This window comes from Chiloscyllium punctatum, chromosome 45 (genome assembly GCF_047496795.1).
Source record: "Chiloscyllium punctatum isolate Juve2018m chromosome 45, sChiPun1.3, whole genome shotgun sequence".
Taxonomy (NCBI): Eukaryota; Metazoa; Chordata; class Chondrichthyes; order Orectolobiformes; family Hemiscylliidae; genus Chiloscyllium; species Chiloscyllium punctatum.
The window spans coordinates 20937880-20964074 of NC_092783.1; the positions used below are offsets into that span (position 1 = coordinate 20937880).

At 41.3% G+C, this 26195-nt stretch overlaps 1 protein-coding gene across 6 annotated transcripts in view; it reads right to left on the reverse strand.

Moving 5' to 3' along the window:
• The window catches only part of csde1 (cold shock domain containing E1, RNA-binding), a 102713-nt gene extending 79473 nt beyond the window's left edge, over positions 1-23240 (reverse strand). For 2 of the 6 annotated variants that reach the window (XM_072563423.1, XM_072563421.1), the window contains exons 1-5: positions 23159-23240; positions 16456-16823; positions 14649-14775; positions 5403-5540; positions 2747-2945 (exon numbers count right to left, since the gene is read on the reverse strand). In XM_072563423.1, the coding sequence (XP_072419524.1) occupies positions 2747-2945; positions 5403-5540; positions 14649-14750 (439 nt within the window). In that variant the 5' untranslated portion in view covers positions 14751-14775; positions 16456-16823; positions 23159-23240. Of the gene's footprint in view, positions 1-2746; positions 2946-5402; positions 5541-14648; positions 14776-16455; positions 16824-22541; positions 22559-23158 lie in introns of those variants that run through there. The other 4 variants (XM_072563422.1, XM_072563424.1, XM_072563425.1 and 1 more) reach the window with 4 other exon arrangements.
• Between the last annotated feature and the right edge of the window lie 2955 nt (positions 23241-26195).

Consider the following 26195-nt stretch of genomic DNA (forward strand, 5'->3'; position numbering starts at 1 on the left):
CACATGGTACAAGTTTGGAAAGTGCTGTTGAAGGAACTTTGGTAAGTTGCTCCAGTGCAGCTCGAGGTTTGTACCACACTGCGACCAGAGTTGTGAAAGCACACAAAGAATGCAGTGAGCGAGGTGCCAATGAAACAGACTACTTTGCCCTAGATGATTTTGAACTTCTTGAAGACAATAGAGTTTCACTCATCCAGACAAATGAGCAGTAACTCATCAGTCCTAACCTGGACCTTTGAGATAACGGAAATGCTTTGGGGAGTCAAGAGATGGGTTACTCACTACAGAATTCCGAGTCTAACCTGCAATTGTAGCTGCACATTTAGTTGGCTCATTCAATTCAGTTCCTGGTCAATGGTTTATCTCCCTGCACTCCACACCAAAAGGATGTTGATACCGGGACGTCCAAAAATGTTAAGCGCTACTTGGTGAAAAATGACACCTTTCAATTTTCTGACGATCTGACAGACTGGATTTGGATTGGCTTTGCAATGCATACACAAAATACCTCTGGGTAATTTTCTATAGCATCAAGCAGATATATCACTGTTGTAGGGGTATTGGAAACATCTTGGTTCGGGACACAAAGTAGGTTAAAGCACCAAATTATTGCCAGGGCCCACCATCTTGGCAATATTCAGTACCTTCAGTTGTTTCTTAAACTACATGGGCTAAAATGAATTTTTTGAAGACAAGCAACTGCGATGATGACCACAAGGTTGTCAAGGTAGATCATGCAGTCATGTTCAAACAGAAATGCCAAATGTAAGTGCTTCAACCTCATCTCTCAATGCATGTTTGGGTTCCACTATTACAGAATGGGAATATTTGTGAAATATTTGGCTTCCATAATTATTTCATTGTCCATCATAATTTCCGACTTGATGTGGGAGGACTGCAGTTTACCTCTGCAAATCTGCAGGAGGTTTGAAAAGTCAGCCATTACTAAATTTTCCATCAGCGTTGGTATGTTTAGTATGCAAGTACCTACAATGGTAAATCATTCAAATATGGCAACTGAACCATATGATTCTTTGTGTATATAAAACATGGAAAGAGGTCTTCAGCCCATCAAGTTCACATAGACCCTCTGTACAGTATTCCACCTGGATCCATTCCCCAACTTATCCCTGCAGCCTTGCATGTATCAAGGCTAATCCAACTCATCTGCACATTCCTGGACACTACAGGCTAAAGTTTAAGTTTGCTTGCTGAGCTGGTAGATTTGTTCTCAGATGTTTTGTCACCACACTAGGTTAACAGCGAGCCTCCGATCAAGTGCTGGCGTTCTGTTCCGCTTGCTATTTATCCGTTTATGTCTGTTGTGATATATGATATCACTTCCGGCTCTTTTTCTCCATGTGGGATCCACATCCATGTGTTTATTAATGGAGTTCCAGTTTGCATGCCAGGCCTTTAGGAGGTCACTTGCGTCTTTTTTTAGCCTGTCCCAGGATGGATGCATTGTCCCAGGTGAACTGGTGTCCCCTTCGTCTGTATGGATACGAGTGATAGTGATATCATCCAGACTAAGACACAAATAGCAAGCAGGACAGAACACCAGCGTTTCATTGGAGACTATGTTACCTAGCGTGGTGACAAAACGTCTGAGAACAAATCTACCAGCTCAGTGAGCAAACTTACAACCTGAGCTACAAATCTTCTGAAAAAAAAAAATCGCAAACTACAGGATAATTTAGTTCACCTAACCAGCACACCTTTGGGTTATGGTAGGAAACCAGAACATCTAGTAGAAATCTACACAGACATGGGGAGAACAAAAACTCCAGAGACAGACCCTACCCAAAGGCTGGAATCAAACTTGGGAGCCTAGTGCTGAGAGGCACAGTGCCAATTACTGAACTGCCATGCCACTGTTCTGCGAGCGTTTAATCACCGATTTGTGTCTTAATGTTCCAAGTATTCATTACTGGGTCATGGATGTCACTACGTGGGCCAGCATTTATTTCTCAGCCTAAGTTACATTGGGAAAGTGGTGATGAGGTGCCTTCTTGAACAGTTGCAGTACTTGCGCTAGCTATATTATTGGAGGGTAATAAAACACTAGCGCAAGACCAGTTGGGCTGAATGGCCTGTTTAATGCCATATTTTCTACATAATCAAATTGGCTCTATTGCAAGTTATAATATTCTTCTCCCACCATTAACAGATTGAGGAACTTTGCATATTACATTGAGATGTTAGTTTTGACCATTTTACAGCTTGCAAAATAAGAGACATGGCCAAATATTTTATACCTCCAACCTCAATACTCGTGCAAATTTTTCTTTTAGAAAATGCAACCTGAAATAACAGCAAATGACTTAGTAGCATGATGGATGCAACAATTAATGGATATACGTGGAATACTCGATTGTATCTGTTTTTTACTTTTCAGGTCTGCTAAACAAACATTATGCAAGAACGGCAATACTAAGGAAGAGTTTTTTTGTTTTGCAGCAATTCCTATTGTAATAAATCAATGCTGCCATAAGCCATGTTTTAATGCTTATGGCAGCATTGGTGTTATTTCATGATTGTCCACATTCTAGAAGTAGCAGGTATTCTTGCTGAAAATCAACCTAAACTAGTCAAATTGAATGAATCTGAAAACAAGTTATGGTTTCACTTGTTATATAACTGCAGAGTTCCGTTGCAAAGAATCAGTTTTATCCCAAATATACTAAGTTGCTGTAAGAGAGGTTGAACTGGTACAGAATACACTCGAACCGTGAATATTTCTTACCTCCCACTTTGAGATCTTGGAGATTCCCACTATATTGAGAGCAATGGAAGAACAATCTGGCTTGACGTTCAGTGCACTGGATAAAGCCATATGATGCCAGCAGCTTCTCAATGATGCCTGTTTCACGCAAGGATCCTGAGGTACCATTAGCAAAACCAGAGTGACCATTGTTATGCAAGAGGTTCGGATCAAAGCTCATCTGTTTGGGGGCAAAAAAGGTATTTTTCCCAAGTCAACATCTGAGGAAACATGGATCTCAAATATCTTTTAATAGCCACTAGAAATCCGAAGCACACTGTAACTAGAGGGATCATTTCACTGAAAGAAATCAGGACTACATTTTCCAAGTAATAACTCAAGCACTGAAGATTTAAATATTAATTTTACCAGAACAGTGAACTGCTGAAATACTCAGTCAAACAAATAATTCAAGCATGAAGTACATCAAATGCAAATTTTTAATATGCTCATGCAGAGACAAAATAAAACAGTTAAAATATAAGTACAGAAATTGTTCGTGGCATGCTGGGTCACAAAGTCAAATTAGTCAGCTCAGTACTTAGGTTACTGCAGTTTAGAGAAGAGTTTAACTAGTTGCCTTTGTAACTAAAGGATGTGGTAAAGATTTTAAGAAAAAAAAAGCATTGATGAAATTGTTAAAGTTTCAAATAGCAAGACATACTGAGTTGGTATATCAGTGCGTGTGAATATTATTTCGGCCATTGACAAGTCTAAACATGCAAATTTCTGACAACTCTTTAGTTTTACATGGAGATCATTTCATGGATACCTCACAGCTTCCTCGATCTAAAGAGGAATACAGAACTAAAAAAGTTTGAAAGATTTAAGTACTGAAAAATATACAGACAAATAATAATATTTCTCCAAAAAGAAAGATACCTCAAATCATTAAAATTGAGAACTTTGATTAAAAATACGTTGCCGCTCAAAGTACAAAAAAAAAGGCTGAAGATTTACCCAAAACCAATACTGCAACAAGTCCAAGGATTAGCTAGAAGTTCAACATGCAGCTATATTAAATAAGTATTCATTTAAGAAAACAAAAGCAGATTTTAGTTATGTTAAAAATGTACCACAACACATCTAAAAACAAAGTGAGAAAATAGCGAATGCTTCCTAAGCAAGATCAAATTTTAGGATCACAAACTGCAAGATAGCAGCTGCTGTGAAGCTTAGACTAACTTTTGATAGCAGAGAGACTCTTTTTGATCCGCACTTTTTTTGGTGGAGGACAAAGCCTATTGCATTGCTATCATGCCTAACAACTGCTGCACAAGACTTGCAAATTCACAAACTTTTTGTCCCCCCCAAGACAATTTAATTTTTTTTAATGCACTGATAATTGAGGCATTTAAATTGAGTCACTGGAAAAAAGTTAACCAGCAACCCATATCTTGTGCAGAGGGCAGGTGAGCCCTGGATTTGCATCTCCAGTTCTGGCAAATCTCAAAGGAATTAGAACATGCAAATTGTTCCTGCTCGAATATTTAAAATCATACTCGATTGGACAATGGCATCTTTGAAACTTCAAAAAGGTAAAAAGTCCTACAATATTTAACTTAAACCAGCTCAACAGACTAGCAAACAGATCAGGTTTCAGAGATATTAATTATGATTGTTTCATTACAATAGAGGTATTTAAATATACCTTTAAAAAACTTTCTATTCCCAAGCTAAATCTCAGCTAAACTTTTTTTTAAAAAAAAAAAGTGCCCTAGACCCAAAACATTGATATAAACCGTTCACCAAATCTGCTGACTCAAACAGTGGGGTTTCAAACAAATTAGCTTTCCAGCAATGTTGTACATTGCTCTTTAATTTCCCATCTGCTGTTGGTTTGAAATCCATGACCCTAATAAAAGAACAGAGTCAGAATATGGAAACAAATTCTTTGGTCCAACTCTTGCAAGTTTCCCCTCTATCAAATTTCCCTAGTTCCGCTTGCCTATATCCCTTTCCAAATATATCTTTTAAATGTTGTAACTGTACCTGCATTTACCACTTCCTCTGGCAGTTCATTCCACATACAAGTGATGCTTTGTGAAAAAGTTGCCGCATAGGTCCCTTTTTAAATCCTTCTCCATCTTTAAAATATACCTCCTAGTTTGGAACTCCCCCAGCCTAGGGAAAAGACCTTGTTATTCATCTTATCTATGTCCCTCATGATTTTATAAAATCAAGGTCACCCCTCAACCTCCTATGCTCCAGTGGAAAAAACTTCCCAGCCTCTCCCTATAAACTCAAACCCTTTAGTCCCAGCAACATCCTGGTAAATCTTTTCTGAACCCTCCAATTTAATATCACCATCTTTCAAATGTTTTAAGGAAATACAGTTATGTTCCATATAATTCTAATTCAGGCTTTCAGCTCAAAACAGACACTGGAATCAATGCCTTCTTTATAACAATTCAAGTTATATTTAATTTAATCGAGAGAAAGGTCAGCACTTTGCATTCTGTACAAATAAATAGTGATGCCATGACATCAATATTTCCAAATTCATATTTTAAGAAACATTAGGCTTCAGGTCATGCAAGTTCATTTACTCCCTAGTCAAGCCAAATTGTAATGCTACTGTTACTACATGCTGTTAGTAACACTAGTTAGGATCACTAGTCAATTCTTCCTCACTTACTGATCTTTGATAAAGAGGGATTCTCTTCTGTTTTTTAGCACTGATTGAAGCAGAACGTGAAGTTGAAAGAGGGCGGGAGCGTGTGCTAGGAGTTGGAGGAGCAAGATGCTCTGAAGACATTGCGTAGAGACTCTCCATCTGGTGCATGAAAGTATAGCATTATAGAACAGATCTATAAAAGGTCAGTTGACAACTACACTAATTAATAAGCTTCAATTCTCTTCAAAGCGGGAAAACAGCTAAGTTTCTATATCAAGGCATCACAAACCACTGCAAAAATCTCTCTCCATATAAATTACGAGAGGATGCAAACGCTGAAACTAATGTGATACAACTGTTTGAAACAGTTATCTACATTGTGCCAACAAGCTAATTTGGAGAAGCTGGGTAGTGAGGGCAGCAAGGTTCTTGTTTCATTCCTCAACCTATTAGGTTTTATAAACTAAGGGTGCCACATGGAAACTCAGTGGCCTCGACAATGATTCAGGCAAAAGAGAAACAAAGTGGCAATGCTTTTGCCCATCAGCATTATATTTAAACGGATCTGATGCTCACTTGAGCAAGCACTCTGGGATTTTGCACCCAAATGCAGAAGGAGCTGTTAAGAGGAAAAAGAAGTAGCTTCTTTTAAACCGATCATTTCAAATGCCTCTGCAGTTCATCCAACTGTACAGCTTTAACACAAATGTTTCAAGTCACAACTACTGAATGATGACTTGTGTATGAACTTCAACTGGCACCTTGCTTCCTGTTAAAATGGCTTGTCCCACATACCTTGGGAGCAACATGAGCCACAACTTCACCCCAATTCTGATGATACCCTCAAATTACTAATGCCCAGCTTACAGATTTTCACAAGGTGGGAGGAGTGCCCATAGTGTGGACATAACAGCTTCTGGGGAGTTTGCTGCCAAATTGTACAGAACATATCCCAACATCTGCCAGGATAGCTTAATTGGAAGGGATAGTCAGATCTCCAGGTCTACTTAAATTCAATTCAAAAAGAATGAAGTGTAGTTTGATCAATATCTTGCACTTTTAAATTTCTAAAATCTCCAACAACAAATTAGAGAATGGTTGACAAGATATGTACAATTCTGTGGCTCAAAATTATAGCTTATTTAGAATAACTCAACTGGAAGAATTGAAAAGCAGGCTGTGCTTATTAAAACTCAGGGAAGGCTCATTAGAACATCTCTCTCTTGCCCCCTGCCCCTTGCAAATCTGCAGCTGCACAAGGGAAATGCTTTCAGTGAAAACTTTCAACATGTTAATCCATGTCACTACCATATAACACCTTTGTGAACATGGGAAAAAAATAGTGCTGGTTTAGTTGAGCAACTCTTCTTAGACATAGGTCAAAAAGCAAAATCCAACAGCACACTTATCCAAACAGAAACATATATATAGTTGGTGCACTGTTACAAACTAGGAAGGGTGTGGGTCAGAAACTGACTTTATGATCAGGTGATCACCTGCATAAAAAGTAACCATACAACATTACTACTTAACTACACTCAGTCACTAGTTATTGTTCTGTTAGACATAGCTCCAAGACGACATTAAAAAAAGGTAAAAGCGGGGCAGTTGGAGAAATGACATTTATCTCTGATATTCAATTGAGTTTTAAGTCCAGGTCCAAACTGAATGGGTTTAAGAGGTTTTTCTGATGGTTGTAAACATTTTAGCTCAAGTTCAGAATCACTGAACCCTACACTGTGGAAGCAGGCTATTCAGCCCAGAGTCCACAGTGACCCTCTGAAGAGCATCCCACCCAGATCCATTCCCCTACCTTTCCCAAGGCTATCCCATTTAGCCTGCACATCCCCAGACGCTATGCTGAGAATATCTGGTTCAACAATTTCACACTACACCCACTGCTATTAATTTCAGGCAACAGGCGTTGAAAATGATTTGTTATCCATTAATCACTCCTATCATTTACAGTCATGGTCTTTTATCACATCCTCCACCATTCCCTTGTTTATAACCTGCATTTTTTTCCAGTTCTCGCAAGAAGTGTCAGCAAACTAAAGCCTACTTTTCTCTCAGCATGCACAATATTTGCAATTCTTAAAACCATTAGAAGATTTTTGAAAACTTAAAATCTGCCGAAATCCTGAGGGACATACCCACTTGGCAAAAATATTTTAAACAACGAGATATTAAAGGGAATTTCAGTTACTAGTTTCTGGATTTGAATCATTCATGTGGCAGCATGCCACATCATTAATAGTAGTTAACAGCCAGGGAAGATCAGACTGCACAGTTCATGAGTGTATTACATGCCAAGGAAGTTGTTTCAAGCGCTGCAAAACAAAAAAAGTATTGATGTCAAATCCTATTTACACTTTATTTTGGCCAAGATCAATAGACAGTATTAAACAAACGTTAAAATTTGTATCTCCAGTATAACAATACAAGTCCTGAACAAATCAGAATAAGTTACACAATGCAGTGATTGTGTGTACCATCCACAATCTCAACCACTTCAGTTCCATATTTAAAAAGGATTTGTCACTTACAACTCAAAAGCCACTAACCATGAGATTTCTGCATTTCTAAGTTACTATTTGTAGCCTGGCCCATCACAAACTATTCTGCAACTTGTGCAGCCAACACAAGGTAAAAGAACTAAATCTGATTTTCCTTCAACTCTTTGCAATTGACACCACACAAAACAAAGATTAAAAACTAAAGTGGGCTCAGGAACCAACAACTCTAGTTTGTATTACTTCACTTGAAGGACACTTCAATGTTTTTTTTTCTGTCATCACTGTTACAAGACCATTTTAACCATCTACTTGTGCTGTCAAGCTATGAAAAGAGTCATCCTGAACAAGCTACGAATAGCATATAATTGCAACAGAATAGATGCTATTTCTATTTGTACTCCAACCTTCTTTGTTTGATAACTGTTCTTGAAAGCTTTTAATGATTTACTAGGAAGAATATATGACACAACGTACATAATGCATGACTGCAAGTTTTCTATAAAGCTCTTGTAAAAAAAAAAATCAGTCAAATGCTATTTCATCAACATCCCTTATTTGACTTTGCAAGCAGACTCCTTGGAACACAACATGGTAAATCAAATCAATGGTCACAATGCAAGAAACATTGGTACAACACTACCAACAGCAAACCACCCAAAAAGATTACATTAGACAAATGAATTGCAGAACAGCCACTGTAGACCGCAAAATCATTCTGGCATAATTGTATGAACTAGAGCACCACTAAGGATTGAGAGAGATCAAAATGAACTACAACACCACAATTCCTACAGCTACAACAGGCACTTATTCACAGGTTATAGATAACCCTTATTAATAAACCCTTTAACCTCTGTCAAGGAATACCTACTCCTGAACTGGAGAATTAATGAGGCCAAAAGCTATTAAAACTACTTGTTGTACCCCTGGTCCACAATCAGTTGTATGGCAATGGCTGAGAATTAATGTTTTTACATTGTGAGTTGGTCGATTTTTGCCAATTTATCAGAGTCAATTTTAATCAAAGAAACTGTAGATTTGCTTGATTTCCAAATGAAGCAGAGTAGAATCCTTCATTACAAAAAGGAGCCATCCAGCTATAATCCTTAGAACAATTCTTGTTTAATCCTTTATTCTGAAACAGTATTGTGAAACTAAATCTACAAAAAAGTAAAAGGGTATACCAGAAATAAGTTTTAAAATCAAAGACCTTCCATGTGGAAAAAGATGAACAGTGTAAATCCAATAATTCAGGCTAATTTTGCCTAGAAAATTGCTTAATCCAACAATCTTAAGTATCAAAGTCATTTTAAAAGTTAGGATTTATGAAAATAAGACTACTTAGTGTGCATTTCAAATCAATGTAATTCTAGTACCAATGGACAAGAGTTGTATGATCGCAAAACATTTGGGCCTCTGTGCCCAATGCAATTATCTTGAGGTTGGAAGTAATGTTTGAGGGAAGGCACAACTTAAGATCAGATCAGAGTGGTGCTGGAAAAGCACAGCAGGTCAGGCAGCATCCGAGCAGGAAAATAGGCGTTTTGGGCAAGAGCCCTTCATCAAGAATAGAGGCAGGAAGCCTCTCGGGTGGAGAGATAAATGGGGGGTGGTGGGGCTGGGGAGAAGGTAGCAAGGAATACAATAGGTGAACGGGGTGGGGATGGAGGTGATAGGTCAGAGAGGACGATGGAGCAGATAGGTGGGAAGGGAGATTGGCAGGTAGGACAGGTCATGAGGACAGTGCTGAGCTGGGAGGTTGGTGGTTAAGCCCACATTGATGCCCTGGGGTTGAAGTGTTCCGAGGCGAAAGGTAAGGTCTTTGCACTAAAGGAAAGAAAGAGTGTGTATCGCCTAACTCTAAAAGGCGATGTGTAACATGGAAACAAAGCTTATAAAATAACACTGCAGAAAGTTCTTTGAACAGCCAAAACAAATTGAGGTTGCTTGATTTCAGTAGGAGTCAAAATGAACCATGTTTTAGTAATCAATTAAGCAAAACTCAACTATTTTCTCCTTTTCACACAAGAGGCATTTAGAAACAAGTCCAATAAATAGTTTCTTTAAAATGTGACATATTTTAAAGGCAATTACAGAGATATGGCTGCAGGATGACAAATGGAATCAGAGTTATTGTGATATAGGAAGCTTGGGAGGTGGTCAAGGAGTTGCTTTGTCAATTAATCACATGAACACAAAAAAAAGAGAGGCATGAGTGAAGTCCAGGAAATCAGATTCATAAAGTGGTTTGGGTATTCACAACAGCTTCCTAGAGCAATGCTGTGAACCCCACAAGAGATCCAGAGCGGAGAGTACGGGGGGGGGGGGGGGGGGCAAGAATCAATAAAAGTAGGTGAGAGGAGGAGCAGAAGAGCAAGCAAAGAGGGAGGGGAGAATATAAGCAAGCTGAAAATATCAGGCGTCAGGACAGCTTGAACAAGTCCATGGATTAAAAAAAAAGTTGCACAAAAGTTTTTCATTTTATTTGAAAGCAATCAAACAAACAGTGTTCAAAAGCATATTGGATTGAGCCCATGCAAAGTTAACTAGTAATACACAAGAGATTTATACATCCCTACTAGGGAAATGTTCAAGATTAGGATGGCCTTATTTATCTCATCCTAAGCATATATGATTTGGCCCTAGACAAAGTGATATCAGGTTTGAAAGAGAGAAAATTGATAGGTGGCAAAAGCATTCACATGTGAAAATGCTTACTGGATGAATAAATATTCTTTTAGAATAATTTTACATTGCCAGGAATGTTTTAAAGTTCATAAGAGACAGTAGGGAATGCCCCAAGCGCTCCTCAGATGGGTGACAGGCAGACAATGTTGAAGATAGAGATGAAGCTCAGAAGGTTTAGATGTTTCTACTACAATAAGTTGGATTATGAAAAAGGTGGAAACAGCACCACAAGTGTAGCTGAAAAAAAAACTCCTCAAAGGAAAGGTTCTTCCTCTGGAGTATTTGGTATAACATCGCAAATTGAAACAAAACAGATGCAAGAATAAAATAACATTCGCACACTAGCAAATAACATGGATAATAATCACTTTTTTTGGTTGGCAAGATGCAATGAATGGTGCACCACAAGAATCAGTGGTGGGATCTCCAGTTTTTACAATCTGGGAGACTTCGAAGGAATTGAAGGTATGGGTGCCAAACTTGCTGACAATACAAAGTTCCATCTTCATAGTGATGATACTCTCCATTAGAGTGTGTGGCACTACTGTGCCAAATAGGACAGACTTCAAACGGACCTCAACTCAAAAGCGAGCGTGCTTTATGCTCAATCTTGTAGCCGCAATCTTGCGCAGCCTCCACTCTACCACTGAGATCAAGCCAGGATCTCTTCCCTGGTGCAAAGTGCAGTAGTGCACATCAGGCACAGTACTACACATACCTAAAAGTGAGTTAACAATCTGTGAAGCTGCAAAGGATTACTTCCATATTAAATTGTGGAAGTAGGAACATGTGGGAAGAGGCAAAGCCACAAAACATCCAACTTGTCTCAATACAAAAGACAATGCTGAAGCATTTGCATCCACCTTCAGCCAAAGTGTTGAATGAATGATCCATCTCCGTCTCATCCAGGAGGTCCCCACCATCTTAGATACCAGCCTTCTGCAAATTTGGCTTACTGCACGTCATATCAAGAAACAGCTGGAGCCAGTGGACACTGCAAATATAGGTCATGACAACATTCCAGTAGTAGTCCTTAAGGCTTGTTATTAGTGCAGAACTAGTTATATCCTGAATCAAGTTGTTCCAGCACACAGTTTCAACACTGCCATTTACCTGGTCAATTTGGCTCATTGGCAGGTATGTCACATGCACAGTAAAAGGACAAATCCAATCCAACAAATTACCATCTCCTCAGTTTACCCTATCAAAGCGATGAAAAAAAATTGCTGACAGCATTATCAATCTGCACTTGCAAACAATCTGCTCACTGATACTCCATTTGGGTTCTGCCAGGGTCACATTAATCCTCACCATGGTCCAAAACAGGGAAAAAAAAAGTTGAACTTCTGAAGTGAGATGACAACTATGCTTGATGTCAATGTAGCATTTGAAGACAGTATAGCATCAAGGAGTCCAAGCAAAACTAGAGTCAATGGGAATCAAGAGGAAACATTTCGCTGGTTAGAATCATTGCTAGTTTAAAAGGGAAATGGTTGTGCTTGCTGGTGATCAGTCATCTCCATTCTAGTACATTACTGCAAGAATTCCTCAGGGTAACATCCCAGCTCCAACCAACTTCAACATCTCCAATGACTTTCCCCCCCACATCAGGAGCGAGCATGTTCGCTGATGACTGACTTTTACCACCATTTTCACCTCCTCTGATTCTGAAGCTGTCCATGGTCAAATGAGGCAAGACCTGGGCTGAAAAGTGGCAAGGAACATTTGCGCCACAAGTACTCAAACAATAATCTAGTCTTCACCTCAGTGCATTCAATGGAGCTGAACTGAACCACCGTACAGATATTGTGGCTGCAAGGAAAGATCAGGAAAGGAGCTTCATGGCAAGAAATTCATCTCCCAAATGCTATCCACCATCTAAAAAAGGCACAAATGAAGAATACAATGGAACACACCTATTCAGTTCAATGGGGAATAATTCCAACACAAGTAGCTGGACATCACCTCAAACCAAATCCATTTGATTGGCACCCCAACTATCATTTAACATTTACTCCCCTCACCACTGTCATAATGGCAGTAGCACGTACCCTTTACAAGACTCAACTATTTTGATACAGAACAAGGCTCTTTAGCCCATTACATCTGCACCAGTCATCCAGCACCTATTTTAAGCATTTTTCTCAGCATGTCACTTTTATAGCTGTAGCCCTACCATTGCTGTGCTCAAGGAACAGCTGCTTAAAGTACCACTGGTGCTCAAATCAGCTGGTGGACAATTTGGCAGCCACAGTGACACACATTCTGGAGCAGTGGGAGGAACCAGTAATGTTATCTTACTCGTAAAGCTGCTTGAGTTGCAAGCCTAGATATCACTCAGATAAGGACTGGCTGAGTGCTTCCAGGCAGTCTCAGAGCTGCATTACTGGTACCGAATTTCAGGATCAACGCTCTGCTACTTTCTTTCGCAGCAGCAAGATGCAACAGCAACAACAGTAAATGGCAGAGATAAGATTTTTAAAAGAATGGAATTCCACAACTCAATGTTATAATTCTAAACAGCAGAAACTCCTCATCCCTGAAAACAACAGACCAGTGAGAGGGTTAAGAGACAGGTTATGGAATCAATACAAATCTTTATTCATGGATTGTTTCAATTAAAAATAATATTTTGAAATCAATTACTTCATGTCTTGAAGACAGTGCAAAACTGACTTTCTGTAGCATTACTATCACAGTTTAGGGATTTCCTTGTAGAACAAACTATCCTGCTCCCCAAACCTTAAGCTAGCTATAAATAGTACATAAATTAGGTGGAAATTGCCTTTAAAAATATTTACATTACTTTCTCTTTGTATTAATTAACCAATAGCTAAATTTAAAGCTTGATTTCTTTCCCCACCTTTTGGGTATGTAAAATCCAAACACTTGGATCAAAACTTTGTCATATCAAATCATAAAACTTATACCATGATCTGTACAAATAATTTATCCTTTAAAAAGGTTGCATCCAGCAGACAATTGAAAAAATTCTGCATTATACTATATACTTTGCATAACACTGGAATAGCTAAAATGCAGAAGTCTTAGAAATTAATTATTAATGAGATGTAAAATAGGATACAGAATAGATGCAGAAAGTGTTAAATACTCAGGTCAAAAGAGAAATAAAGTTAACAGCAAGTCAAACACAACTCTCTTTCAGAACCGAAAGGAAGTAAATTGTTGAAAAGGCAGAGGAAAAACATGAGGGAAGGTCTGGGATAATGTAGACATTAGCAGAGACTAAGCAAAGATGCCATTGAACAAAATGCATTGTGATAAAAGCAGTAAAGAAACATTGTGATTGGTGATCATGAATGGCAAAACAACAAATCAGTTCAGTCCATGACATACATGAAAAGGATTAATATTAAAAAATAAAATGGGGGAGAAAGCTCATAGCCTGAAATTATTGATCTCAATCTGGAGTTCAGAAGGTCATTCAAGAGCCTTAACCAGAAGCTGAGATTATGTTTTGAGCTTGCATTAAGCTACACTGGAACACTGCAGCACGCAGAAGATAAATATGAACATGAAAGCAAGGTAGTGAACTAAAATGGCAAGAAATCAGAAGCTTAGTCATGCATGTGGACTGAGCAGAGGTATTTTGCAGTTCAGTCTAAGCAGCATTGCAAACAGCCTTCGACAGTGAGGTGGTAAGATGTACAAGGGTAGGTGTAACATCACTGCAATTGCTTGGGAAGTACTGTTGTCAATTGACAAGTAGACCAGGATGTCAGAGGAAAAGTTCCTTCAAAATGCTGACAGGGCAAAGGGAAGGGTTTAGCAATGACATGTTGCAGGTGATGGAAATGGCAAAAGATGATCTCTTGAATATAGATATTGGCGTGGTATTAAGTAAGGACAAGGTGAGTGAAAGAAAAGGGGTGGGCATGGGAGAAATTTCAGTTGAGGAAAAGGAAGATATCAGAAGCACTGTTGCAGAGACTTGCAACATTAGACCAGATGAGATGGAGAAGTGCTGTCAAGGTAGCTATCAGCTATTTGATACAAACCCAACTTACACATCTCCCAAAAAGATCAGTTCCTCACATCATACCTCCTGCAAAGACTCTATTCCATTCTCCTCGTTTTTCCATCGCCCTCTTCTCCATTCCAGACCTTCCTTTTGTTCTTTGGCCCCCTCTCCTTTCCACGCCATTAAATCTTATCACATTTCTTCAGAACTGAAGAAAGAGAGTCATATTTGACTTGAAACATTGCCTCTATCTCTCTTCACAAATGCTGCCAGACCTGAGTATTTCCAGCACTTTTTATTTTGGATTTCCAGCATACATAATATTTAGCTTTTATGAAAAAAGCCTCCTTTATTGCTAGAATTTTATGAAAATACTTTAGCAGGCTGGCTACGTTGTTATCAAAAATCTCTACACATACAATTCACTGGATTTTTACAGAACAGGAACTAAAGTATGAGAAAATGCTTCTACTCAATTTCTATACATTTGTGCAAGTAATTAGGATTATTTTAGTTCTTACCTAAAAGCAAAAAACATTTCAAATTAGCAATTACAAATAAAATGCAAGGTTAAAAAGGCAGAACATTCTAAAGAATTGTTCATACTGTTGTATAGGATCCCACATTCTACTTGGGGTAAAATATTTCTTGCGAGTAGCTATTGCTCTGACGCCAATGTATGTAACATGCTGGATAACAATATACACAAAATTAAGCCATCTTTAAAAGAATGAAAGTTGATAACTTATGACTTGAACTAATGTCATACATGTAAGATTTAGATTTAATAAACCATATTCTATAATCATACTTGGGGTGGGGTCAAGCACCCATGTATTCAAACTGAGTGCAAGGAAAGAGTGGAGTGCCATGTTCTCTTTTGGGGAAAAAGTGGGGAGAAGAGGGGAGACCCTTAGTTGAGGGAAGAAAGGAAGCATAACAGGACCACTGCTGCAGAAGCAACAGATGAGAGATCATAAAGATACAACAATAGCATTTCATCTCATATGTCACTATTGTTGCATTTTTATTGTTCAGTTATTTAACTAATTAAAATATTTGGTTAACCCGACTACAGCACATTTTAACAATTGTAATTGTGCAACTCTGCCCATGTAGACATCAACTTTAAATGCTCTTTGGTTTATATCAGCAATCCAAAACTCTGGTTTACACAATCTTTTCCCTTTTAGTTCATTTTGGTAAGGTGGCTTATCATACAAGTACCGTATTACAACAGGTTTTAGAATGACTCATCTTCCCACTGCACACACCTGAACAGAACAGGGGTTCTATGACCTATTATGGAGTAATTGTGCAAAAATGGATTTTATTCTGTTTCCAAGAATTTTCTCGGGTACCATTAAGTAATTTGAGGAAAAAGGTAAAGTGAAGAAATTTTACCAATGTGAGCACAGCCTTGCCCCATTCCAACTTCCTACAGCCTTGTATCCAATCTGTTGGCCTTGTACAATTCCCCCTCCTTTGAGGACAGTAGTAAATCTTTCAACCATGTCAACCCTACTCAAAATCTCTCCCCAAAAGTATACTTTTCTTTTTAAGGCTGAAACAGAAATACAAGACTCCTCAAATTTACTTTAAAATAGATATTTTCTTTCCCTGACCATCAATAACACTTTCATGACTAATTGGTCCTGTCCTTTTGCATGAAGTTTCTCAAAAGTTTCCATACTGAACAGGCTATTAAAATGCAGATTACCATTGGAAAAGGGAAAGTCTAAAAAGGTGGAAACAGAAGGGTGAAGGCTATAGGTTTCTCTTCAAATCAAATTCTTAACTTTGGATTTCCAAAGGAGATGATCGCTTCAACTACACTACCAGGGAATGATCAGTCTCTTTTCCACTAAGTATCAGGTGAATTACATACCTTGTAATGATGTTGAATATTGCACTTTATACTGTTGTCAGATCTGTCTAGCACACGCTCAAAAGAAGTTTCAAATGGTAGGTGGTCAAAGAGGCAGAGAAAAGGATCTATTAAGCTAGCAGAGAATTCCTATTCTTGTTGCACTAGGGAGTGTGTCCCAGGGCAGCACTGAGAAGAGTAGAAGGTCTAGCAGCGTTGTGAAGTGCTCTTTATAGGCTGTTGAGTAGGCACAAACTTCGGTTTCAGATCAAGTTTTCTTTAGCTGCAGTTTGCTCTTTGGTTGTTTCAGCTTATTTTATTTCTGTCAACGTGATCCGAACATGAAGCAGCAGTTTCAGATGGTAAATTCAGTTCTATTTTACTTCATACTGAAACGAGAAAAAGAATCTGCATTAAAAATGCACAATAGCTAACTCATTTAAGAATTAAAGACTCGTCTGAATATTGAAACTTTCCTGCAAAGAACAGTGAGCATGTTCTAGAGAACTGCACTGCATGAAGTCAGACATCTTAACATCTATTAAACACATTTGGAGATGATGCTACAGCTGTAAATAGTTATTCTAAGTACTTGCCTCCACCTTTAGACAATATCAAATCAGCAAGGATGAATGGCTCAACCTACATCTATCAAAGATTTAGATTAGTAAAGGGAAAAGGCTGACATTAAAACAAATTGGCAAATAGAAGTTTCATGCACAATAGCCACACATTTTTAATAATTCAACATAAAAGACAAGAATAACTGCTGTGGGAAAATATAAAAATTAGATAAGAGCCATATTGCAAAGTTTTAGAAACCAGTGAAGGATAATTGTTCCACGAACATCTAATCTGTCCCTCTTACCCAAGTCCAGGAACGGGAATTTGAGAATGCTGGAAATACTGAGATCAGGTAGCATTGGTAAGGAAGAACAGAATTAAAAGTCGGGTCTGAAGTTAACACACACTCCATAGATAAAATCTGGAAATGGTCCAGCAGTATTATCTCAAATCTAGTATCTACTGCACTGTTAGCTCCATAAGTAACCACTAGATAAAGATGAAGCTCAGAACTGTTGGCAAACAACTGATCCAGTTAGGACATTGGCTGAGCTGGAGTTAAAGTGTGAGGTAATGTATACACACACACACACACACGAGCAAGATCAGACTGGAGATCAGTGCTGGGTCCTCAAATGTTTACCATATTCATAGATGACTAATGATTTAATACAACGTAACAAGTTCTCTCATGCTAGAAAGATAGATGATTTGGAGGTGCTGGTGTTGGGCGGCGGTGTACAGAGTTAAAAAAAACAACACCAGGTTATAGTCTAACAAATGTATTTGGAAGCACGAGCTTTCAGAGCGCTGCTCCATCAGGTGATGGTGGAGTACAAGATCGTAAGACAATTCGTAGCAAAATTTTACAGTGATATAATTGAAATTATATATAGAAAAAGGGTGGATTGCTTGTAAAGTCTCATCTTTTAGAATGGGCATGTTGATTTCAGTTCTTTAATTTGTAAATCCCAGAATTTTAAGTTACATTCTCAAGTGAACTTTAACAATAGGTGCCACATCAGCCCAGATAACGCACTGAAGGTGTGAGGATGTTCAGAGGATTCTAATCTGAAAAAGGTTCTTACAGAATTTTACATGGATTCATGCAGTTTTTGAGCAAAATAAAAATGTAATTGTGCAAGTACAAATTCACCCCACAAGTGTGCGCTGCGTGGGGGAGAAGATAGATAGCATTGTAAGCATTGCATACAAGTGTACGACATGAATGTGCAAATTATCACAAGTAGATTTCAAGCAGAAGAATAAAACATGCGCTGTGGTTCAATTACAAGCAATAGGACAGAGGATTTTCCCAATATTAATAGCTAGAAACAAAGGAGACCAAAGGGACTTGGGGATTCAAGCATCGATTAAAACAGCAAATATCTAAGATAAATAAAATGCTAATATAATGCCAATTTTCTAATACGAATTTATCAATTGATACCTGGATGCATGTGATATGGGACTGGAAGACATTTAGAAGTGGAGAGAGTTCAGAGGAATTTGAAAACAAGGCTGAGAATTTTAAAAATCAAGACCCTGCTTGCTTGGACACCATATAGATCAGTGAGAACATAAGGAAGAAACAAATGATGTAACAGGTCAATCTTTACAAGTTTGCCAATGCACAATATGAACATGTTTCTGGCCTGCAATGTGCAAGCTCTGGAAAGAAGAGACTGAAATAAAACCCAGATCTATAAAATTTTGCATGGTTTCAACAGAAAGTGCGTGCAAAGGCAGCTACGTTGTGGCCAAGTATAGACAAAGGGACATCAACACATGCTCTGAACAGACCACAAAGAACTCATTAATGCAGACAGCATTAATATATTGAACAGTCAGATTGATACACAAAAGAAATGGGAATACAAGTGCAGGGTGTGCACTGTCACATTGTGATTATAAACATTAGCTAGTCATCTTTGTAGGTCTATATTAATCTATACTGTAGATTCTAATATTCAACAAACTGATACTTTCATGAAACCTCATTTGGAATATGATGCATAATTCTGATGTCACCTCAACTTCTGAGAACAGTACTAGAGATATTCAAGATGCATAAACATTCACCCATATGCACTGGAACATAACAGCTCTAAACTTCACTTTGGATTCACTGCAAAGAAGAAAACAAGAGTTTAAGGGGACTGCTTCAGATATTTGAAGTGTTTAAGGGCCCTGATAATCAAGCAGATACATAACAGACAACATTATGCCTTATAGAACCAGACATTGCCTTATTTAAATTAAGAGGTTGAGGTATAGAATTCATTCCCCCAGGGAAAAAAAAGTGCACAAAAGGTTCAGATTAGCACTAAAAACTTTTAAAAGAGTCTAGATTAGAGTGGTGCTGGAAAAGTACCACTAATCTAGATTAGAGAGTGGTGCTCTAATCAGATTCCTAATGAAGGGCTTTTGCCCGAAACATCGATTTTCCTGCTCCTCGGATGCTGCCTGACCGGCTGTGCTTTTCCAGCACCACTTCAATCTAGAATCTGCGATCCTCACTTTTGATAAATTTTTATGACCATTTAATAAAATGATTTTTTTTTGCATAAAAGTCAAACTCCTCGGAAGGCAGGACAAATAATTTTGGGAATTAGTTTGAATTTGGAGCTTCTCAGGCTAGCCTGACCACTTCTGGAGATCTGTTCAGAATTTCCAAGTTGAGTTTAGATCAGATGAGCAATAAAATGGAAATGCATTATGGGTCTAACTATCCTTTCTCATCCTGAATTTCACAGAACACTAAATTTTCAAACCACGAGCATCCCAAAAGGATTCTGTAATTCCCAAGTACATGAACTATCAAAGGACAAATTACCACAATTCATTAGAGGCATCTTATGTACAATAAAGGGTGAAAAGAACGCAAGGTTCTAGAATTCACAACCATGTGGAACAATAGCTGCAAGTTGAAACCCTTAATTCCCTAAACACCCAGTTCTAATCACAGCTGTAACACCAGAAAAAAAGGCCAATTTTTTCATTCCAATTATCCAAAAAGCAAAATACCATTCAATGCTGGTTACAGAGCATCACTGCAGAAACCTGGGAACAAACTGCACATTCTATTCTGAAATTTCAAGGGCAAATTCCATAGTTTTAAAAATGAACTGAAGAATTTACATCCTTTCAAAACTTCATCAGAACAAAAATTGACAACTGGGCACAATTATACTTCATGTGTAACACTTTTCCAAGTGGTCAATAATTTTAAAATTTAAAGCAACAACTGAAATTAAAGTGAAAATATAACCCCTATTTAACTTACCTTCTAATCCCATTAATTTTTATCTATAATTAAAGTCTGAACCAATAAAACAATTGGAGTTCAGGTTTGAACACAGACTTGAAATTTGATAAAAGTTATTGATTTGCTACAAATTAATCATGCACGTTAAAGCATCAACTAACCTAATATTTTAATTGGTTTAGGTTTGGAAAACTACTACCCATTAGTATAGTGTATTATGGTGATTGGGGCATTATATCATTGAGCTTACATCTCTGGCTACACAGACATGAAAAGCAGAAGAGGGGCAATGCTGCTGTGCCCCCAGAATTTAATAGCCAATACGAAAACAATTAAGATCCTAATAACTACTCCAACCAACTTAAACGCAATAGATGCTGATAGTTAAATTAGGCTGCCTAATTTAGAGACTTTGTAGAAAATGTAATAAAGTAGCTATTACTCTGTATATGAATCAATTTTAAGAATGTAACCAATATGTATGTGAATAACCCCTAAAGAAAATAATGCCATGCCCAAAAGTGTTGCAGGTTCAACCATCGAATTAGCTCTCAGCCAAAACACCACGTGTAATTACATCAAAATCCCTTAAAACACCAAAAGAACAAGTCTATGGTTTCTGCTGCAGACATTCTCTGCCAGGAAAACAGCTTACCAGCTGAGGAATAAGATCGTCTAGCTACCAAGGTGAGAAAGTATGGGTGGTCAATATTCCTGAAATCAAAATCCTGCATTATTTCAAGATCAAGAAAAAACAAGTTGAGAAATAGCAAAATACTGGCAATTAGAAAAGGACAAAAGATGGTCTGTAGGCAAGTAGAGTTGAAGATAGGCAAATTGTTACTTTGACTAAACATGAACTACAACTCAAATCTAGTCTCAATTTATTAAAGAAAGACAAAACTCATTTACTATGGATTACCATGGCACAACTCCACTTAATATTTTAAAAATAATTTTAGGCCAGGACTTTAAAATATGCCATTAAAATATGATTCAGTCTAGCTTATACTTCACCCTTTTCAAAATGTCTGTTCTCTCAGAAATATAGCATGGATAGATTACTCTTTGGTTTATGATCCAAATGGCATAAACCCAAAAAGTAGTCCTGTGAGCTACTACATTACTAAAAAAAAGGATATTACAGTGAGCACTGACTGTAGTCACCAATGCACACCAGCAGGCCTCTGCAGTATAAAATCCTGGATGAAACTTTGACCAGAAATTGACTCATTTGACCCTCCCTTTCACAGACATTCTTATGGCCAATCACAGCCACCTAATTTCAGGTGATGCAGCCCTACAAGTTTTAAGGCAGGCTTCTTCATCCTACCAGACTTTTGGATTGTAAGTTCTATATTTGTAAAAAGTTATCAATTTCCTCAATTAACATGCAGTTATCAGCAATATTTTAACTCCTGTATAAATAGGATTTTAAAAAGTGTGTTAGACCCCATCTTTGAAGAGGACTTTAAAAATATTAAAACTAGGGAGGTGATAGTCTAGTGGTATTATCAAGACACCCAAGTAATGTTCTGGGGACCCAGTTCAAACCTGCCATAGCAGATGGTGTCATTTGAATCCAAAACTCCACAAGTAAATATGTAATATTGACCGTAAAAACCAATTGTCAGGAAAAGCCCACTGGGTTCACTATTGTTCTTGAGAGAGAAGAAAACTGCCTCCCTTACCCCATCTAGCCTACATGTGACTCAACAGCAATTAAAGACAGGCAATAAATGTTGAGGAGAGTGTGGTGCTGGAAAAAAACGGTCAGGGAGTATCCAAGAAGCAGGAGAATCGACATTTCGGGAATGTTGGTCTAGCCAATTACACACTCATTCCATGAAGGCATTAAAAATACTTAAATCCAGAGGATCATTTTTACTACCAAAGTAATATTCGTTGCAATGTAGAATCTATTGACCATTTAATCTCGGCTTAGATTTTACTCAATTTATAGTTTAGTGAAAATAAACAGCTACGTTATCTTTCACAAAAAACTAAAATTTTACACAACAAAATCCTTCGATTGGCCGAAGCAGTGTTCTCCCAACACAGCACCACTGCCTCTGCGTATACACCCTTTGTTCTATGCTTAACGAAAAATATGCGTCCGAATAGAATAACTGCAAGAATCTCAATCCAACATTTAACATTAGTTATAGAAAAACATAGGCCTTCAGCGTCAATGCGCAATATTGCAGATATCACCCATGATCTTGTGCACGTTGTTTACAGGCATCGAACACAAGATTTGCGCAATTGCACCTACTTCGTGCTTAAGCCTACCGAGGCCCGACCAACTAGCCATCTCCGCGCGATGCACACTGGTATTTGTAGTCCTCCAGCGCCCCGCCCTTCCTTCTACCGACCGTAACAGTCCGGAAGCGAAGACTACAACTCCCAATGAGCAGTGCGCGGCGCAGGAAGTCCCACCTTTACGTCGGCAACCGATTGGTACTGAACGCCATCTATCAACGGCAGTCCATAAAAGGTGATCCACACGCACACAAGAAATTTTCACCCAGATTGCGGATTTAAAGAAAACATTTAGCTGAACGCCGAGGTGTCATTTACATATAGCGGTGATAGGGCGGTAACGATATCGCCGAAAGCAGACACTTTTCCTTCCCCCACACAGACGCACAAAGCGATGGCGCATCCGCGGCCTGAGACAATATGACGGACAGAGAGCGCTACTCGCTCCCCGGCGATGGCGCAGCTCAGCTCGGCTCGGCCCAGGCCAACCGCCACCCCGGCCACTATTCCATCCCAGCCACCGATCAACCGGCCACACACACATACTGCCTCCCTGTCACACTCACTCACTCCTGAGCCACCACAAGCGAAGGGGAACACGGCAGGCGCCATTCAGTCTCGACAACTCACCCCAACAGCAAAAGCACTCCAGCGCCGCCATAAGCAGCACGGCACATTACGTAGGAACAAATCAGAGTCTCGCGAGAACAGCTGCTGGTCTGGACAAATCTCGCGCGCGCGCGCGCGGGAGGGAGGGGCGAGAACGTGGTCTCGGGAGGGAAACAGGGACTAGGGATGAGACACGGGGGGATGGTAGGAGAGAGAGATGGGTGGGGGGGGTGGTAGGAGAGAGAGATGGGTGGGGGGGGTGGTAGGAGAGAGAGATGGGTGGGGGGGGTGGTAGGAGAGAGAGATGGGTGGGGGGGGTGGTAGGAGAGAGAGATGGGTGGGGGGGGTGGTAGGAGAGAGAGATGGGTGGGGGGGGTGGTAGGAGAGAGAGATGGGTGGGGGGGGTGGTAGGAGAGAGAGATGGGTGGGGGGGGTGGTAGGAGAGAGAGATGGGTGGGGGGGGTGGTAGGAGAGAGAGATGGGTGGGGGGGGTGGTAGGAGAGAGAGATGGGTGGGGGGGGTGGTAGGAGAGAGAGATGGGTGGGGGGGGTGGTAGGAGAGAGAGATGGGTGGGGGGGGTGGTAGGAGAGAGAGATGGGTGGGGGGGGTGGTAGGAGAGAGAGATGGGTGGGGGGGGTGGTAGGAGAGAGAGATGGGTGGGGGGGGTGGTAGGAGAGAGAGATGGGTGGGGGGGGTGGTAGGAGAGAGAGATGGGTGGGGGGGGTGGTAGGAGAGAGAGATGGGTGGGGGGGGTGGTAGGAGAGAGAGATGGGTGGGGGGGGTGGTAGGAGAGAGAGATGGGTGGGGGGGGGTGGTAGGAGAGAGAGATGGGTGGGGGGGGTGGTAGGAGAGAGAGATGGGTGGGGGGGGTGGTAGGAGAGAGAGATGGGTGGGGGGGGTGGTAGGAGAGAGAGATGGGTGGGGGGGGTGGTAGGAGAGAGAGATGGGTGGGGGGGTGGTAGGAGAGAGAGATGGGTGGGGATGGTAGGAGAGAGAGATGGGTGGGGATGGTAGGAGGGAGAGATGGGTGGGGGGATGGTAGGAGGGAGAGATGGGTGGGGGGATGGTAGGAGGGAGAGATGGGTGGGGGGATGGTAGGAGGGAGAGATGGGTGGGGGGATGGTAGGAGGGAGAGATGGGTGGGGGGGTGGTAGGAGGGAGAGATGGGTGGGGGGGTGGTAGGAGAGAGAGATGGGTGGGGGGGTGGTAGGAGAGAGAGATGGGTGGGGGGGTGGTAGGAGAGAGAGATGGGTGGGGGGGTGGTAGGAGAGAGAGATGGGTGGGGGGGGTGGTAGGAGAGAGAGATGGGTGGGGGGGTGGTAGGAGAGGGAGATGGGTGGGGGATGGTAGGAGAGGGAGATGGGTGGGGATGGTAGGAGAGAGAGATGGGTGGGGATGGTAGGAGAGAGAGATGGGTGGGGATGGTAGGAGAGAGATGGGTGGGGATGGTAGGAGAGAGATGGGTAGGGATGGTAGGAGAGAGATGGGTGGGGATGGTAGGAGAGAGATATGGGTGGGGATGGTAGGAGAAAGAGATGGGTGGGGGGTGGTAGAGAGAGATGGGTGGGGGGGTGGTAGGAGGGAGATGGGGGGGGTGGTAGGAGAGAGGGGGGATGGTAGGGGAGAGAGGGGGGGATGGTAGGGGAGAGAGGGGGGGATGGTAGGAGAGAGATGGGTGGGGGGGTGGTAGGAGAGAGATGGGTGGGGGGGTGGTAGGAGAGAGATGGGTGGGGGGGTGGTAGGAGAGAGATGGGTGGGGGGATGGTAGGAGAGAGATGGGTGGGGGGATGGTAGGAGAGAGATGGGTGGGGGTGGTAGGAGAGAGATGGGTGGGGATGGTAGGAGAGAGATGGGTGGGGATGGTAGGAGAGAGATGGGTGGGGATGGTAGGAGAGAGAGATGGGTGGGGATGGTAGGAGAGAGAGATGGGTGGGGGGGTGGTAGGAGGGAGATGGGTGGGGATGCTAGGAGAGAGAGATGGGTGGGGGGTGGTAGGAGGGAGATGGGGGGGATGGTAGGAGAGAGATGGGGGGGTGGTAAGAGAGATGGGTGGGGATGGTAGGAGAGAGATGGGTGGGGATGGTAGGAGAGAGATGGGTGGGGATGGTAGGAGAGAGATGGGTGGGGATGGTAGGAGAGAGATGGGTGGGGATGGTAGGAGAAAGAGATGGGTGGGGGGTGGTAGGAGAGAGAGATGGGTGGGGGGGTGGTAGGAGGGAGAGGGGGGGGATGGTAGGGGAGAGGGGGGGGGATGGTAGGAGAGAGATGGGTGGGGGGGGTGGTAGGAGAGAGATGGGTGGGGGGGTGGTAGGAGAGAGATGGGTGGGGGTGGTAGGAGAGAGATGGGGGGGTGGTAGGAGAGAGATGGGGGGGTGGTAGGAGAGAGATGGGTGGGGATGGTAGGAGAGAGATGGGTGGGGATGGTAGGAGAGAGAGATGGGTGGGGATGGTAGGAGAGAGAGATGGGTGGGGGGGTGGTAGGAGGGAGATGGGTGGGGATGCTAGGAGAGAGAGATGGGTGGGGGGGGTGGTAGGAGGGAGATGGGGGGGATGGTAGGAGAGAGATGGGGGGGATGGTAGGAGAGAGATGGGGGGGTGGTAGGAGAGAGATGGGGGGGTGGTAGGAGAGAGATGGGTGGGGATGGTAGGAGAGAGATGGGTGGGGATGGTAGGAGAGAGATGGGTGGGGATGGTAGGAGAGAGATGGGTGGGGATGGTAGGAGAGAGATGGGTGGGGATGGTAGGAGAGAGATGGGTGGGGATGGTAGGAGAAAGAGATGGGTGGGGGGTGGTAGGAGAGAGAGATGGGTGGGGGGGTGGTAGGAGGGAGAGGGGGGGGATGGTAGGGGAGAGAGGGGGGGGATGGTAGGGGAGAGAGGGGGGGGGATGGTAGGAGAGAGATGGGTGGGGGGGTGGTAGGAGAGAGATGGGTGGGGGGGTGGTAGGAGAGAGATGGGTGGGGGGATGGTAGGAGAGAGATGGGTGGGGGTGGTAGGAGAGAGATGGGTGGGGATGGTAGGAGAGAGATGGGTGGGGATGGTAGGAGAGAGATGGGTGG